Source organism: Candoia aspera, chromosome 8 (genome assembly GCF_035149785.1).
Source record: "Candoia aspera isolate rCanAsp1 chromosome 8, rCanAsp1.hap2, whole genome shotgun sequence".
NCBI lineage: Eukaryota > Metazoa > Chordata > Lepidosauria > Squamata > Boidae > Candoia > Candoia aspera.
Window position 1 is genome coordinate 17,321,651 of NC_086160.1, and position 16,673 is coordinate 17,338,323.

Here is a 16,673-nt window from a genome sequence, read left to right on the forward strand (position 1 = left end):
CCCTCCTGTAGATGGAGAAATTGGGGATGAGAGGCTGTATCTTATTTAACAGACACCTAGTGAACTCATGGCCAAAGCAAGATTCCAAATGGACTTGAAATTCAGAAGTGAGTTTAGTTTTATTACATTTATATCCTACAGCAATAAAAAAACGATTTTCAGTGGTTTCTTAGCCACTACATCCTGCCAGTTCTCCATCCATTAGCATTCTAATTCAGTTTTGCAGATCTATGTCTTCCTTTTAGTAAGTGGCTGAATATACGATATGCTTTGCAAATATGAGTACAGATGGATCTTCTCACATAGATCCAGTGGCATGAAATCTGTACTTTGGGTGTGAGATTAGGTCAAAACAGACTCCTTGGCATTAAGGAGCTGAGTAATAAGACTGAAATTTTCATAAAGCAATCTCATACGTCCTCAGGCTGATGGTGAAGGATGGCGTAGACACAAACAATACAATTAACATTATAGTTAGGTAGGCCTCCAAAACCTTCAATTAATGTAATTAGTGTAGAAAATTCAGATTTATCAAGAAATGCCAAATGTGTAATCTGTAAATAGGATTGCATTATATATCAAACCATGAACCTGACTACTTTTCCTAATGCACAGGCTAAAGATCCAAACACAAATCAAACCTCAGTGACAGCAAAGTGATGACATCTTTGCAGTGATATCATCAAATAAATGCAATTATATCCCAATTATTGTGGCAATAAATATAGCTTAAATAAAAAGGGCTTGGATAAAGTCGCATTTATTCTTCCTTGTCTTTTTGGAGAAGAATAAAAGTGTAATCCATTTAAAACATTTCTGAAGAAAAAATAAAGAATAAACAATAGATATTGCCAATAGATTTTATCAAAGGCCTTCTCTGCATCCAGTGAAATGATATTAGCAGGATCCACCTTAATATTATTTAAACTGCAAGATGTATTAATAATCTCACATTGTCAGCTGCTTATCTATGGTGAATAAATCCTGCATGATCATGTAGTTAGTAAATTTATTAGAACTTCTGGAGGAGGTTAGAAAGAATCCCAGATGTTATTTTAACACTGACATTCATTAATGAAAGATATCTATAATAAGCACAGCATGTATGAACTTTATCTGGTTTAAAAAGTACCATAATATAAGCTTAGAGAAGCTGACAGAATACCAGATCCAAACATATTCTGATAAAATTAAAAGCTGTGGAGCAAAAATATCTTCAAATTCTTTTTACCATGTTGTAGAACATCACTTGACCTGGGCATATTATAATTCCTCATATTATTAATAATATGTTTAACTTTTTTCATCTCCAGCAAATATAAACATAACAAATTTATAATAGAAACAATATGATGAGATTAAACAAAAGATTAACAGGAAAACCAGTAAATTTTTTGATCTCAATGATCAGCCTACATTACATTTTAATTACTTCTTATGTATTTGCTAGATTTATATTCTGCCTTTCTTAAGTTCACAGTTGTGAAGATAACATGACCTCCTCCATTTTTTTCTCCCCACCAATTATGCTGTGAGGTTGGTGGGCTGAGAGATAGTGACTGGTTCAAAATCATCCAGCAAACGTCCATGGCTAAGGGTAAATTTGAATCTGATTCTATCTATTCGTAAACCAACACCTTAACAACTAGCTTCCACTTAAAGGACTGGTCATTTTTTCATACTACTTTTGGATGATGTTCCACAGAAAAGAACAGGCTTGTTCTTCCTGACCTCAAGAGTAAGAAGATCTAGCCTTACTTAGCATATGGGTGAGGATCTTTTTGTTCCTTGTATAATTCAAAGTAAGCTAAGATCAGACAAACCTGTTTGTCCTTTCTGATAGTTTTTTTTAAAGGACCTGCTTTTTCCAGGTAACTCAGAAGGAAGAAATAAGATCATCCAGTTTCCCTGAAGCCTCTGGGTACTAAGAAGAACTGGATACCAAGTTTCAAAACCAAAACAAAAGACATAGTTGAAAGGACAGGATGGTCTCCCTCTATTTACCATTAGTAGCAGTTGTCAACAACACCTTGGGGTTGATGCTATTGAGGAGGAGGAGCTGATAGGTCCAAAGAAATAACACCATTTTATCTTACTCTAGAGATCAAAACCAAAATAATGTCCATAGGGCTTTATTTAAAATGCATAGTTTGACCCCAGCCTCTAAATCTGCACAGTGCAACTGCCTTTAAAACTAATTGTGTAAGAGTATTCTCTGGCTATTGCCGCTCTGGCTTAAAAGTCTTGCTGTGCTTCTAATTTATTCAAAATCCACAGCAAGTGGAAAGTCTGTGCCTGTTGCTAGAAAATGTCTCAATGCCATTCAAAAGCATGCTTTCTGTGAAGTTATTCTTTGTATGTGTCCATTGTTACAGCTGCATCACGGTAGACAGACAGAAATAATTATTATTTCTGCAGATCTAATATTTGTCCATGGGTAGAAAACACAAAGAAATGTAGATTGGGAGAAGGAGGAGTAGAAGAAATGCAAGTACAGTTGTAATTGATATTATTCAACCACCATTGCAAATCAGGTTGATTGTCAAAATGTACAAACTTTCAGCTGTTTGCAATGAACAAATCAAACAAAAGCAATGAAAATAGCTCAACACAACGAATGCTTCAAGTGGTGTCCCCAAATTCAACTGAAAATGCAACTTAGAATGACTTCTCCAGTCTCAAAATTATTCAACCCCCTGAATAGAATCTGTCACAACAGCACACATGCAGTAAGCAAAACAGGTGTTGTGTCAAGCATACCTGATGCAACTAATCAAGGGCTTCATTAGTTGCACCAGGTGTGCTTGAGCTGGAACACATGAAATACCTGAACTGGCTAGGGGTTTGTTGAGTGTCACATTTGACTGCATCTTAGAAATACAGTATGGCTAAGTCAAAAGAATGGTCCAGAAAGGTAAGAGAGGAGATCATCACCCTTCACAAACAAGGAACAGGATACAAAAATATAGCAAAGGCACTGAATGTTCCTAGAGACGCCATTGGAAGCATAGTTTGCAAGTTCAAAGTTAAAGGAACAGTGGTGACACTTCCTGGACGAGGCAGAAAAAGGAAGCTGTCAATGGCTGCAACCAGATTTCTGAGAAGGCAAGTGGAGAGAAACCCTCGAGTGACTGCAAAAGATCTGCAGCAAGACTTGGTGGCAAAAGGCACAATAAGGCGCATACTAAACACAGAAGGTTTCCATGCCAGAACTCCAAGAGGTACACCACTACTGACCCAAAAGCACAAGAAAAGTCAGTTCCAATAAGCTCAAAATCATATAAATAAGCACAAAGGTTTTGGGATTCTGTTCTGTGGAGTGATGAAACAAAACTGGAACTTTTCAGCCAGATGGATCAGCGTTATATCTGGAGGAAGAAGTATGAAGCATACTCTGAAAAGAACATTCTGCCTACAGTTAAGCATTGTGGTGGCTCAGTGATGCTCTGGGGCAGATTTGCATCCTCTGGCACTGGAAACCTGCAGCGTGTGGACGGCAAGATGGATTCATTGAAGTATCAGGAAATCCTATGGGAAAACGACATGCCGTCTGTAAGGAAGCTGAAGCTTGGGCGCCATTGGACCTTCCAACAGGACAATGATCCCAAGCATACCTCAAATTCCACTAAGGTTTGGATGCAGAAGAAGTCCTGGAAGATTCTACAATGGCCATCACAGTCACCTGACTTGAACCCCATAGAAAATCTCTGGTGGGATTTGAAGAAGGCAGATGCAGCACGCAAACCCAAGAATATTACTGAACTGGAGGCCATTGCTCATGAGGAATGGGCTAAGATTCCTCAGGAATGCTTCCAGAAGCTGGTGTCTGGCTATGCATCTCATTTGCAGCAGGTCATAACAGCAAAAGGGTGCTCTACTAAGTACTGAAGATGCTTGCCATGAAGGGGTTGAATAATTTTGAGACTGGAGAAGTCATTATAAATTGCATTTTCAGTTGACTTTGGGGACACCACTTGAAGCATTCATTGTGTTGAGCTATTTCAATTGCTTTTGTTTGATTTGTTCATTGCAAACAGCTGAAAGTTTGTACATTTTGACAATCAACCTGATTTGCAATGGGGGTTGAATAATTTCAGCTACAACTGTAGTTCCTCACATCAAGCCAAAGTCTTGCTTTTTCTCTGTTTAATGCACATCGTGGCTTTACCAGTTACTCAGACATCACTGAGTAAATTCATTGGCTCAGCCCTTACACAAACTCCTAGAATGACTCGAAAGATGCCTGATATGCCCTTTTGTAGGCTGCTTTTAAATTCCAAAGAGGAATATGGTATATATGAAATACAGAAGCTGAACATTTAATATCACCAAAGTCAGGAAATTAAAAAAAGTAATGTTTTTCACTGCTGATCCATTCCCTCTGCCTAATAAGTAAGCACACCTAATATTTACAAGCACATAAAATAAGAAAACAGACCGAGCCGTTGTTGAAGGAAGTATTCTGCTGAATTTCCTGAATTGTGTGTTCAGTGTCTTACCCATCATCTTGCAGTAATCTTATTTTTCAGAACCCTATCTTAGAAGACCGGGTTGTTTTCATGTGTCATGACCACACAGAATGTTCCTTTACTTTAAAGGCATACAATTTCCAGTGCTGTCTGGTTTGATTGGACACAGGAATTAGACACATGGGGATTTTTTTAAGTGTTTCTAAACTGCTTCTCGGGATAATTAAAAAAGCCATTCAGTGTGGATGTGTCACACCACAAAAATACTTATTTCCTTTGAACCTTGAAGTCTTAGCCATGAACTGCAAATTATTTCTGCTACTTAGCCAAACCAAGCAATATGAAAATCTGTGAGCCATTTTGATATTAGTGATAAGCATTTTGATCACAGAGATATTTTGGTTTCCTCTCCTTACAGATTAATGAAAGTTCCATTCAACTCAGGGGTAAGCATTTTATTTTTGTTTGTGATGAGACGCCAGCAAATGATACAATTCAAGTCATATCCTGAATTAAGTTATTAGTAAAGCAAGATATCAAGCAACGTAAACCAAATTTGTTGTACAATGCAGTGAAGAGTGAGAACCTAGATAGCATTAGAATGACTGAATTTGACAAAAAATGTTAATCTAACACATGATAGAAGTCTAATGAACTAATTAGTTTCAGATTCTGGCCAATAGATTTTGCCACGTTTCACTCCTAAGGACCGTAAAATATCGTATGTGGGATTGATAATAAATTTGACCCATATGATTCTTTCAGTACTTAATGTGGTTTGTCTATGCCATGATGAAGTTTTTAAAGGTTAATAAAAGAACTCCAAGCAGCTAACAACAATCTTGCAAAGTAGAAGCATGAACCAAAACTTGCACATTTAACTTAATTACGTTCAGAAAATAATTCAGTCTTCACACAGTAGTTAGATGAAGATGAAAAAAAATAAAAATCTACTGAATCTATTTATTCAGTAGATCTGGATACAAGTAGATTCATAGTAGAAAGCACTTATTCATCCCTGGTTCTTTGTAGACACATTTCTACGTGGAATAGAAATGTCTGTGTGCAAGCGAGATAAAAGGACAAGAGCTGCATTCTGCAGCACCTCCTGCTTGCAGGTGTGCCCAAGAGGTAATGAAGATTGTTAATCCCCAAACCCAAGGAGGAGGAGGAAGTGGAAATCAGGTGACCCATGTGACACTCCACAAGCACAATAGAGATGCGTTTACTAGAAAGATCCCCTTATGCTTATGAGACAATGCTGAGTTGACCCCTGATCATTCCAACATGCCAGACTCACTGTTTGACTTCATTCACATAAACCTAGTGAAATCTGAAATCAAGTATGAATAATTGATGTGGGGCCCCCATCATGTCAGTCTAATAACAGACACATTTTCCATGCTGACCATCTCAACAACATTGCTTCTCTTATCTACATAGTTCTGAGATGGGACAAGACACTAAAGGACCTGGGAAGAAATCCCACAGAAATGGCTTTTGTGCTAAGATAGAGGTTGAAACAGAGCACCAAATGTTTTCCACTCTGCAAACTGGCCTCAGCAGATTGTGAAGCTCAACTTATCAAAACTCTTTCTGGGGAGCACCAAGAATAAGCATTCCTTTGGACAAGAGACTTGTTTTAAGTGAGACTTCTCTGTTCTGGCTAGTACAAACTTGAGCCAAGAGTCTGGAGCACAGTGTGACCTGCAGGCAGGACCAGGATTGCTTAATTTCTCCTGAATTTTAGAGAAAAGTTTCACTGGTTTCTTTCCTTTGCTAAAACTATTGTAGGTAACTTTACAGCACTGTTTTCATGTGTTTCCTGTCTCAAAATACAAGTCCATAGTTTTCAGGAATCAGAACAGCAAAAAAATAAAAAAAACCCCACTAACAATGCAGTTTGGGGACTGCATGTATCTCCTGGGCTTCAGGCTGACCAGTTCTGGTACCAACTCACCACAGCTTCACTTGGCAGTACCAGTTCCATAAATAGCAATATGAGACTCTACAGCAGACTTCCTCAAGATGATTCCTTTGCATGGCCTAGCTGGGGTAGGCTGTTCCAGAGCGAACATTCTGCCAGTATTTGGCAATTGAAAAAAATTAGCAGCCTAAGGGTGAATTACCACTTATTCCATCCAAATGGCTACTATTAACCCAGAGAGAGTTGATCAAACTCAGTGATCCATTTAAATGTACTGTATACACCAAAATCCTCAACAAATTCAAAAGGCAGCATTGAAAAGCATTGCATAATGCCATATTGCAAACAATATCATATTATCTAATTTTTCTTTTGCTCTCTCTGCAAGCACCAGTGGTCTTGGCATTTTTGGCCTCCTGGAATCTTAGTTGTTTTCAGACTGCAGGACAGCTTGCAAACAACAGGCATACAGTTTGTACATTCATGAAAGCTAGTCTGATGCATCTTTGCAGCTGAATAGTGATAAGTTTTTTTTAAGCAATTGCTCTGTGTTTGACTTTTCTATTTGCTTGAATTGATATTAGAGCTGTGATATTACTTCCTTATGGTTGCAGTTACCAGGTACATGTGTGATTTAGCTAAGCAAATAAACAGCATAAAAAGTATTTTTCACTGCTTTTCTTTCTGCTTATGAGAAAGCCCTGCTTATCATGAGCAAAAGTTATGAGTAAGTTGCAGGCATATGTGAATCTATTTATAAAAATTCCCTCCACAGTTCTTATAAATGTACTTTTGTCTGCAAATTCTAAGAGAGCTAACCTGCTGATTTCATACTTTACATGAAACAAAAACATAGATTCAGAGCAAGAAGTGGTAGATTTCAGAATAGATTTTTAATTTTTCCATTAGTGGCTATATCAATGTAAAAAACTTTGCTCACTGCAGTTTTCTGCTTGCAGAAGAATATACCCTACTATTTTCCTATGAGGATAGGATAATCTGTTTTGAAGTCCGGTGAAGATATGCCCAAGTTTTGCCTAATTCTGCTATGTAGGGAGCCTAGTTAGGTGGCAGCACTTGATCTATTTTGGCTGATATCAAAAAGCTAAGTAGGTTAGTACATCTTCAGCAAAGGATTGTTACCTTGTCGTGGTGCTGGAGCTTGAGCACCTCAATGATGCCATGAGCTAAACTGTGAAGGGCCACCCAAGATGGGAAGGTCATGACAGAGAGGTCAGACTAAATGCGATCCCTGGGGAAGGTAATGGCAACCCACCCCAGTATTCTTGCCGTGAAAACTAAATGGATCAGTACAACCAGAGATATGTCAGTATACCATTGGAAGATGAGACCCCCAGGCCGGAAGATGGTCAAAATGCTACTGGGGAGGAACAGAGGATGAGTTCAACTAGCCCCAGACGTGATGACACAGCTAGCTCAAAGCCGAAAGGATGGCTAGCGGCTGACGGTGCTGGTGGTGAACGGCGAATCCAATGTTCTAAGGATCAACACACCACTGGAACCTGGAATGTAAGATCTATGAGCCAGGGCAAATTGGATGTGGTTATTGGTGAGATGTCAAGATTCAAGATAGACATTCTGGGCGTCATGGCCTGGGAGAACAAAACGAAGCAGGACATAGGCTGATAGAATTTTGCCAAGACAACTCACTCTGCATAACAAACACTCTCTTCCAACAACCTAAGAGACGGCTTTATAGGTGGACTTCACCAGATGGACAACACCGAAATCAGATTGACTACATCCTTTGCAGCCAAAGGTGGCGGACATCTATACAGTCGGTAAAAACAAGACCTGGAGCTGACTGTAGTTCAGATCACGAACTTCTTCTTGCACAATTTAGGATCAGACTAAAGAGATTAGGGAAGACCCACAGATCAGCTAGATATGAGCTCACTAATATTCCTAAGGAATATGCAGTGGAGGTGAAGAACAGATTTAAGGGACTGGACTTAGTAGATAGGGTCCCAGAAGAACTATGGACAGAAGTCCGCAACATTGTTCAAGAGGCGGCAACAAAATACATCCCAAAGAAAGAGAAAACCAAGAAGGCAAAATGGCTGCCTGCTGAGACACTAGAAGTAGCCCAAGAAAGAAGGAAAGCAAAAGGCAACAGTGATAGGGGGAGATATGCCCAATTAAATGCAAAATTCCAGAGGTTAGCCAGAAGAGATAAGGAATTATTTTTAAACAAACAATGCGTGGAAGTGGAAGAAGACAATAGAATAGGAAGGACAAGAGACCTCTTCCAGAAAATTAGAAACATTGGAGGTAAATTCCAGGCAAAAATGGGTATGATCAAAAACAAAGATGGCAAGGACCTAACAGAAGAAGAAGAGATCAAGAAAAAGTGGCAAGAATATACGGAAGACCTGTATAGGAAGGATAACAATATCAGGGATAGCTTTGACGGTGTGGTCAGTGAGCTAGAGCCAGACATCCTGAAGAGTGAGGTTGAATGGGCCTTAAGAAGCATTGCTAATAACAAGGCAGCAGGAGACGATGGCATCCCAGCTGAACTGTTCAAAATCTTGCAAGATGATGCTGTCAAGGTAATGCATGCTATATGCCAGCAAATTTGGAAAACACAAGAATGGCCATAAGACTGGAAAAAATCAATTTATATCCCCATACCAAAAAAGGGAAACACTAAAGAATGTTCAAACTATTGAACAGTGGCACTCATTTCACATGCCAGTAAGGTATTGCTCAAGATCCTGCAAGGTAGACTTCAGCAACTCATGGAGCGAGAATTGCCAGATGTACAAGCTGGGTTTAGAAAAGGCAGAGGAACTAGGGACCAAATTGCCAATATCCGATGGATAATGGAAAAAGCCAGGGAGTTTCAGAAAAACATCTATTTCTGTTTTATTGACTATTCTAAAGCCTTTGACTGTGTGGACCATAACAAATTGTGGCAAGTTCTTAGTGGTATGGGGATACCAAGTCATCTTGTCTGCCTCCTGAAGAATCTGTATAACGACCAAGTAGCAACAGTAAGAACAGACCACGGAAGAACGGACTGGTTTAAGATTGGGAAAGGAGTACGGCAGGGCTGTATACTCTCACCCTACCTATTCAACTTGTATGCAGAACACATCATGTGACATGCTGGGCTTGAGGAATCCAAGGCTGGAGTTAAAATCGCTGGAAGAAACATTAACTATCTCAGATATGCAGATGATACCACTTTGATGGCTGAAAGCGAAGAGGAACTGAGGAGCCTTATGATGAAGGTGAAAGAAGAAAGTGCAAAAGCTGGCTTGCAGCTAAACCTCAAAAAAACCAAGATTATGGCAACCACCTTGATTGATAACTGGCAAATAGAGGGAGAACATGTAGAAGCAGTGAAAGACTTTGTATTTCTAGGTGCGAAGATTACTGCAGATGCTGACTGCAGTCAGGAAATCAGAAGACGCTTAATCCTTGGGAGAAGAGCAATGACAAATCTCGATAAAATAGTTAAGAGCAGAGACATCACACTGACAACAAAGGTCCGCATAGTTAAAGCAATGGTGTTCCCTGTAGTGACATATGGCTGCGAGAGCTGGACCATAAGGAAGGCTGAGAGAAGGAAGATTGATACTTTTGAACTGTGGTGTTGGAGGAAAATTCTGAGAGTGCCTTGGACTGCAAGAAGATCAAACCAGTCCATCCTCCAGGAAATAAAGCCAGACTGCTCACTTGAGGGAACGATATTAAAGGCAAAATTGAAATACTTTGGCCACATAATGAGAAGACAGGACACCCTGGAGAAGATGCTGATGTTAGGGAGAGTGGAGGGCAAAAGGAAGAGGGGCCGACCAAGGGCAAGGTGGATGGATGATATTCTAGAGGTGATGGATTTGTCCCTGGGGGAGCTGGGGGGTGTTGACGACCGACAGGAAGCTCTGGCGTGGGCTGGTCCATGAAGTCACGAAGAGTCGGAAGCGACTAAACGAATAAACTACAAGGTTAGTACATGGATGAGAGACCACCAGAAAAGTACAGAATTATAGGCTACATAGGGAAAGTAGGAAGAAGAAAGCTCAGAAGAAGGCAACAACAACCCACTTCTGTTTTGTCACTAAGAAAACTGTATCAACATGTCAAAGAAGTTACCAGAAGTCAAATCTGTCTGGAAATGTCCTGTACAGAAAAGAACTAGTAATTATCTTCATGCACTCACCTACATGTGAATGCCTTAAAATTCAGTAGACAATGATGCTAAACTTAACTCCATTTTCTTCATGCTCCACAATTTTGGGTGTGATATCTGAAATTATACTCACCATGCCTTGTATGTGGGAATATCTCTCCATCTTCTGGGACCCTAATAAAGCAGGAGAGCAGACATTCTGACCTCCTGATGGAGTTTATAGAAAATGGGAAAAGAAAGGGGCCGCATAGCATATAGACCCCATTCCTTACCCAGATTTGAGCCTTTCATATGTTCAGATGAGCAACTGAAGCAGGCTAGTCAGAACTGCTCAGAATTGGAAATCCCAGGAACAAAGTGCCAACTGGGATTCTCCAAGTGCTAACCTGGAGAAACTATGGACTTGTTTGTTTACTAAGACATATGTGCGGCTCAATCCAAGAAGTTCCCTAGTGGCTCAGTTATGAACAGGATTATTAAGTTATTATATATCCACTTTGGCCAATGGATGGTGCCCTGGCATATCCTGCTCCATTTCTTCCTCATAGTCATTCCCCGCTTAAGCTAGTTGCTGGCTATCACTCTATAGGAAATAAGAAAAATAAGAATGTATTAAGAAGGAATACTTAGAAAAAGGAAATATCTGTTTAAAAAGAGCGAGTCTCATATTTGGATGAATCTAATGCCTGTGCTGTATCAAAACAAGTTGGGTTTTTATGCGGCTTCTCCTCCCCAACTCTTAGGGTTTTCCCTATATATAATATATTAAAGAATGGGAAGAAAACTCTAAGGTGAGAGATCGTCCAGTCTAAAAACTACAGTATATATTTGCTTTAACTTATCCCTTCTATTTAAATGACCTACTTAATTTGGACATCACACTGGTGTGCTATATCCCTGCTCTTCATGGCTTTAAGTGACTCTACTCACATCATGCTTGACCTGTCAAGCTGAATGCATGGCATCACCCAAATATTGTGGTAGTGAAGCCAGGTGACAGGCCCACCCTTTCCTCATTTTTCCAGGTACACCCTGCTAGCATTATATTGGCTTTGCATTCCAGATGTTTATTCATGCCATGGTGAGAGACTTTGGAATGGCCATCTACAGTTGCATTTTGATTGAGTCACAGCTGTCTTTCAGATGCTTCCAACTCCCCAATGCTTGAAGTTATTATAGTTTTTCTGTTGTTTATATAACAGGAAAAAATGAGTGCACAACTAAATTTTATGATACTACCACAGATTTAAATGAAAAGGAAGATATGCATGTCATTAGGACTTGTACACCACAGGAGACAGGCTGAAATGATTTATTTTAATTCTGAATAAATTTACCTTAACTGTGCAGAATCAAGAATAAACAGCTACAAAATGAGAGTGATTAAATAGGTTTGGTGGGAGGGAAGTTCCAATTCTTTTTCCCAAAATCTTTTTTTTCTAAATAAAAATAAGAGAGAGAGAGAGAAAGAAAAAAAGAAAGAGAGCGACTGCTACTAACTGAAATGGGCTTTTAAATAAAATATTTGATGTAATTTTTTTTTCCGCTTTCAAGTCACTCTTGACTCCTGGTGACTACAGTGGAGAAGTCCCTGCAGTTTTCTTGGCAAGGTTTTTCAGAAGTGGTTTGCCCTTGCTTCCTTCCTAGGGCTAAGAGAGTGTGACTGGCCCAAGGCCACCCAGCTGGCTTTGTGCCTAGGCAGGACTCTCAGTCTGCCTGTTTCTAACCTGGTGCCTTTAACCACTATACCAAACATATCTACTGTTCCTATATTCTTTTTAGAGGAAAAAGATGGAACCAGAAGGCAAAGGAGATTTACTGTCAGGGATGAAAACAAGCAAAGAAATTGTGAGATGGCCATTTTAATCATACACAAGATTTTCATCTCATTTTGCCAAACCATGGTGGATATGGGTTTTGGGGGGGAAATAGCTGTTTGAGGCAACAGCAGAAGTACCTAAACTCATCCCAACAGCAGTTTTTTTCCTAGAGCTGATATTCTTAATAAAATGGAAAGTAGAGGGATATTAACTTATTCTGGTATTGCATTGGCCCTTTTTGATATATTTCTGACAAGAAGATGGAACGTCCACACATGACTTTCCCCTGACAGCTAAGCCAAGTTTACCAGATATTTTATTGAAACCATTCAGAACATTGACTGGGAATTGTGGGATAACCATTTTTACTTTGCCCTTGAGCCTTATAGTTCTGATTCTTAACACAACAAACCTGGATGCTCATTCCCCAAAAAAATGAAATGATGCAAAAACTTGGCATATCTCACAGTCTGTATTATCCTGAAGGAAAAATATATGCCAGGAGTGGGCCATAAGAAGTTCTCAAGTTGATTTAATGTGGTCCTTCTTGATATAATTTTGAAACACCTTCCAAAAAGTCAGATCTCTCTTAAAAGAGGATGTTAAAAAGGAATATGTCAGAGAGATAATAAACGTTCCCATCAACTTTTAGATCCCGTTTCAGCTTTGCCTAACATGAGAGCCCCAAAAGATTATGCCTGAAGGGATGTACTTATCCACAGAAAAAAGGTTGCCCATACCTAATAACATGCTCTTCCACCTCTCTCTGTTTTGGGCCATCTGTTTTCTCATTCCTTCTTCCTTCCTACCAGTGGGCTGCGGTGGGAGTGACAGATTGTTCTTGTCGGAAAAGTGAACCCTTCACATGCTGACAGCGTATAAAATTAGGCCCAGGGGCTCAGAATACCCACCCTAGTCTGCAATCACAGACTAGGATGGGTTTGATGTAGTGTTGTCAGAATGCTTTTTGCTGAAAGTGAACCTTAAAGTAGCGCAGTGAGTACAGTATACTGTCCCTCTGTAGCTGCATGTTATAAGGAAGATCAACAATCATGTCAAATAAAATGTCATCCTTTCTGTAGTATTCCTAGACACAGAGTTTGAAAACCACATTATAATTGATTATGGCTGCAGTCCTATGACACTTAATTCTGCTGGACTGACTTCTGCATAGAGCAGCTATAGGGAGGCAAAGCCCAGGCATTTATCAGTCAGGTGTGCTGCCTGTTTACTGCACAAATCTATAACTTTTAAAAATCAGGAAGAATAAAAAGGTTTAATCATGGCTGCTGCTATTACTCCAGCCTACTTCTGAAGTACAACTGCTACCAGTTCCAGCTTCCTTGGCAAATGGATGATGAGAGCTGTAGCCTAAAGTGTCTAGATTGGAATGATGATGGGTGTTACGAAATTACACTGGGATACAATTAAGTAAACCATATCCAGGTGTATAATCAGACTTAATTTGCCTATACTCAGATTTTTATTAATAAGCCCTTCAGATTTTCCAAATGAGTTTTGATAGAGTCATACGCTGGGTTTGCACACACAGTGCATCAAGCCACAAACTAGTCAGTGCAATGTTAGTACAATTCAGGTTGGGTGAATCCTGCCAATGTGGCCAGGTCTAACCTGATCATGGGTAAGGACCCTGCCAACAAAGCCATGGATTCGCACTTCTTTCCTTGATGTTTCCTTGCACAAACTGTGTGGGAGAGCAGGTGAAGTCACCTCTTGGCCCTGCCTGCGTTTCTTTGGCAATGAGAAAAAACACTTCAGGAGGACGGTCCCAACGCACAACCAGTTCCTCGCACAAAGCCAGATGCTCTGCAAAAGTATTGGCTCCACACACATTAATGACAAGCTGATCTGGTGGTCTTAAACACCGGTACTTCTTCAGTAAAAGTCAGTAATACAGTAACGTCAGGTTTTTTTAAAAAAATGGCCTCGAGCCACCAAACTTAAGCATCCTTAAAGACCATTGATTTCCGTAAAGAAAAGTCAAGCCGGTTAACTTTTCAGGGCCAGGGAACTTCTGTTTCAGGCTAAAACTCTTTTTCTGCTTTGGATTCTGAGGCTGAAAAACTACCAAACAAAAACGGTTAAATCCTTCATTTTTATCATACACGTTCTCCTCACAGCGTTCTGAGGGGAGTAAGAGAAGCACTCGACTATGGTGTCTCTCTCCCTCCCCATAAAAAACAACTGGTAATTAAACTCTATTTCTTGAGTCTACGAGCGATACGGCAGAGCCAGCTCGGATTGTTGGTTGGCTTTTCGGTAACTCGTACAGAGAAAACAAACGGCTTAAGTTCGCCAAACCGCTCAAGACAAACGGAGCTCGCAGGAGCACCTTCGAGCTCGCGGCAACCCCTCCCCCCCCCCAAGCCTCCGGCGTTTGAAGCGTGAATATTGGCGGCTGGAGCCAGCGGGCTGCAGGAGAAGGAGGGGCAGAGGCGTGGCCGGGGGAGGGGGAGGGGGAGGGGGAGGTGGGGGGAACGGGGCTGCTCGCTCGCGGAGCCTGCCTTGACGCGTGTGCGTCTCGCTCGCTCTTTATGTGAGCCGGGAGGCTTCGCCTGAAAGGTCAGTCTGGAGGGACGCCCCACCATGGAAGGCTGCTGGGCACTTAGGTTCGCTTTGCTGGCGCTTCTGGGCGCACCAACAGGTGGGCATCGAGCGGCTTCTTGTGGGTGGGGTGGGGTGGGGTGGGGTGGAGTGGAGTGGACGGGAAACCCGCACGCGGCGCTACCTGGAAAGCTGAAGGCGCGACCGCGGAGCAGCCGAGCTCAGAACGGCGGAGGAGAGAGGCGCACGAGGCGTCCTTGGGTTTTGCGCCTCTCCCTGCAGAATGGCCCTGGGAGTAGTAAGCCTGAGGATCAATGGGTACGAAATAGGTCCCCGCCTCAGGTTAGGCGGGGAGGGCAAGGAGAAAGCGAGGTGGCGGAGGAGGACGTGAAAAAACGTGTGCAGTTTGCTTGGAACGCGGCGAATTTCCGTAGAGTTGGCGCAAGTTTAGGTGGAAACTGTTCACTCCTCCCTCTCTCTCAGACGTTTGGCCGACTCGCATTTGGGTAGCTGAATGATTTTCTCCCCCATCCCCATTCAGAAGTACTGTATTTTTAAGCTAGGTCTTAACTGGGAGTGCAGTTCCCAGATCAATCTTGAGGTGCGTGTTTCTTTACGCTCCGCTCCCCAAATCCCTTAAGCGATTGCAAGTAAGAGGTTGGAAGTTTGGGTTGCCTAATGCGTTAATTTTAAGTTACATTCCATTGATTTCGAGGGAGATTTGACAAGTGTGGTGTTTGAGGAGTCAAATCGGCGCTTCTCTGGATCGCACCAGGGGGCCGTGTCCCAGTGATCTGAAAACGTGGAGAACTTGTTGAAGGAACACGCCCATACCTTGCAGGGAAACGAAAGACCTATTGAAATCATTGGGACCGCGCAGCTCCATTCTATGCCTCCAATCCGTGCATGTCTACTAAGCTTCACGATCCTTTCATTTCATTGGAACACACCCCCAGATAAATGTGCGCAGGACTGCAGCTTAGATACAACTGAATTTAGTGATATTTTCACCCAAGTGTAAAGTGCATGGCTTTACTGCTCTAGTAAAACTTTAAAAATATATAGCCTATGTACCTCTGTTCAAATGTATATCTTTAAAGTCCTTTACTCCCTTAGCTGGGAGTATGCTCCATTTAATTCAGTGAAACTGAATTCTCAGAAGGCTAATATAGGATTGCACCGCACAATTAAAACCGTGGAGTTGGTTTGAAATAAGCATCAAGATTTTCAAAGTCTGTGACTTGGGTAGACCCCGTTGGGAAAAAAATAGAGATGGAAAACATCAGTGGTGGTATGGGAGATAAATTGGATGGCATTATTTAAGAAAGGATCAATGTGGAAAACCTTTGCTTTGAAGATTCGAGAGTAACCCCATGAGAAATTGAGGTGGACTACTACATGTCTCTTCAGTTTTGCAAGGTTTTTTGTGCTAACCTTTGCAAAGCAGTCACTTTTACCAACACAGTCTTTAGTGAATTGAGGTAGTAATTTGAGTGGATTTACACCACTCTCTGGGTGCTGCTTAAAAATCTTTGTCACACCAACACTCAGCCCATGGGTGGTTAATCCTGCACATTAACTGTCCCATGCGAGAGCTGCCTTTGAGTGTGCCATCTCAAAAGCTCATTTCAAGTGCCTTCCAATGTAGGCTGAAAAGAGACCATACATAGGACAGCAGTTGTGTACCACTCACTGCTGGGGGCCAAAGCTCAGTATGTTTAAATTGTTCTTGT

At 41.1% G+C, this 16,673-nt stretch overlaps 1 protein-coding gene across 1 annotated transcript in view; it reads left to right on the forward strand.

Annotated features, from left to right (window-relative positions):
- The first annotated feature begins 14,982 nt into the window (after positions 1 to 14,982).
- Positions 14,983 to 16,673, forward strand: part of KIT (KIT proto-oncogene, receptor tyrosine kinase) — an 88,334-nt gene continuing 86,643 nt past the window's right edge. The window contains exon 1 of the mRNA XM_063310103.1: positions 14,983 to 15,040. Coding sequence (XP_063166173.1) covers positions 14,983 to 15,040 — 58 coding nt within the window. The remainder of the gene's footprint in view (positions 15,041 to 16,673) is intronic.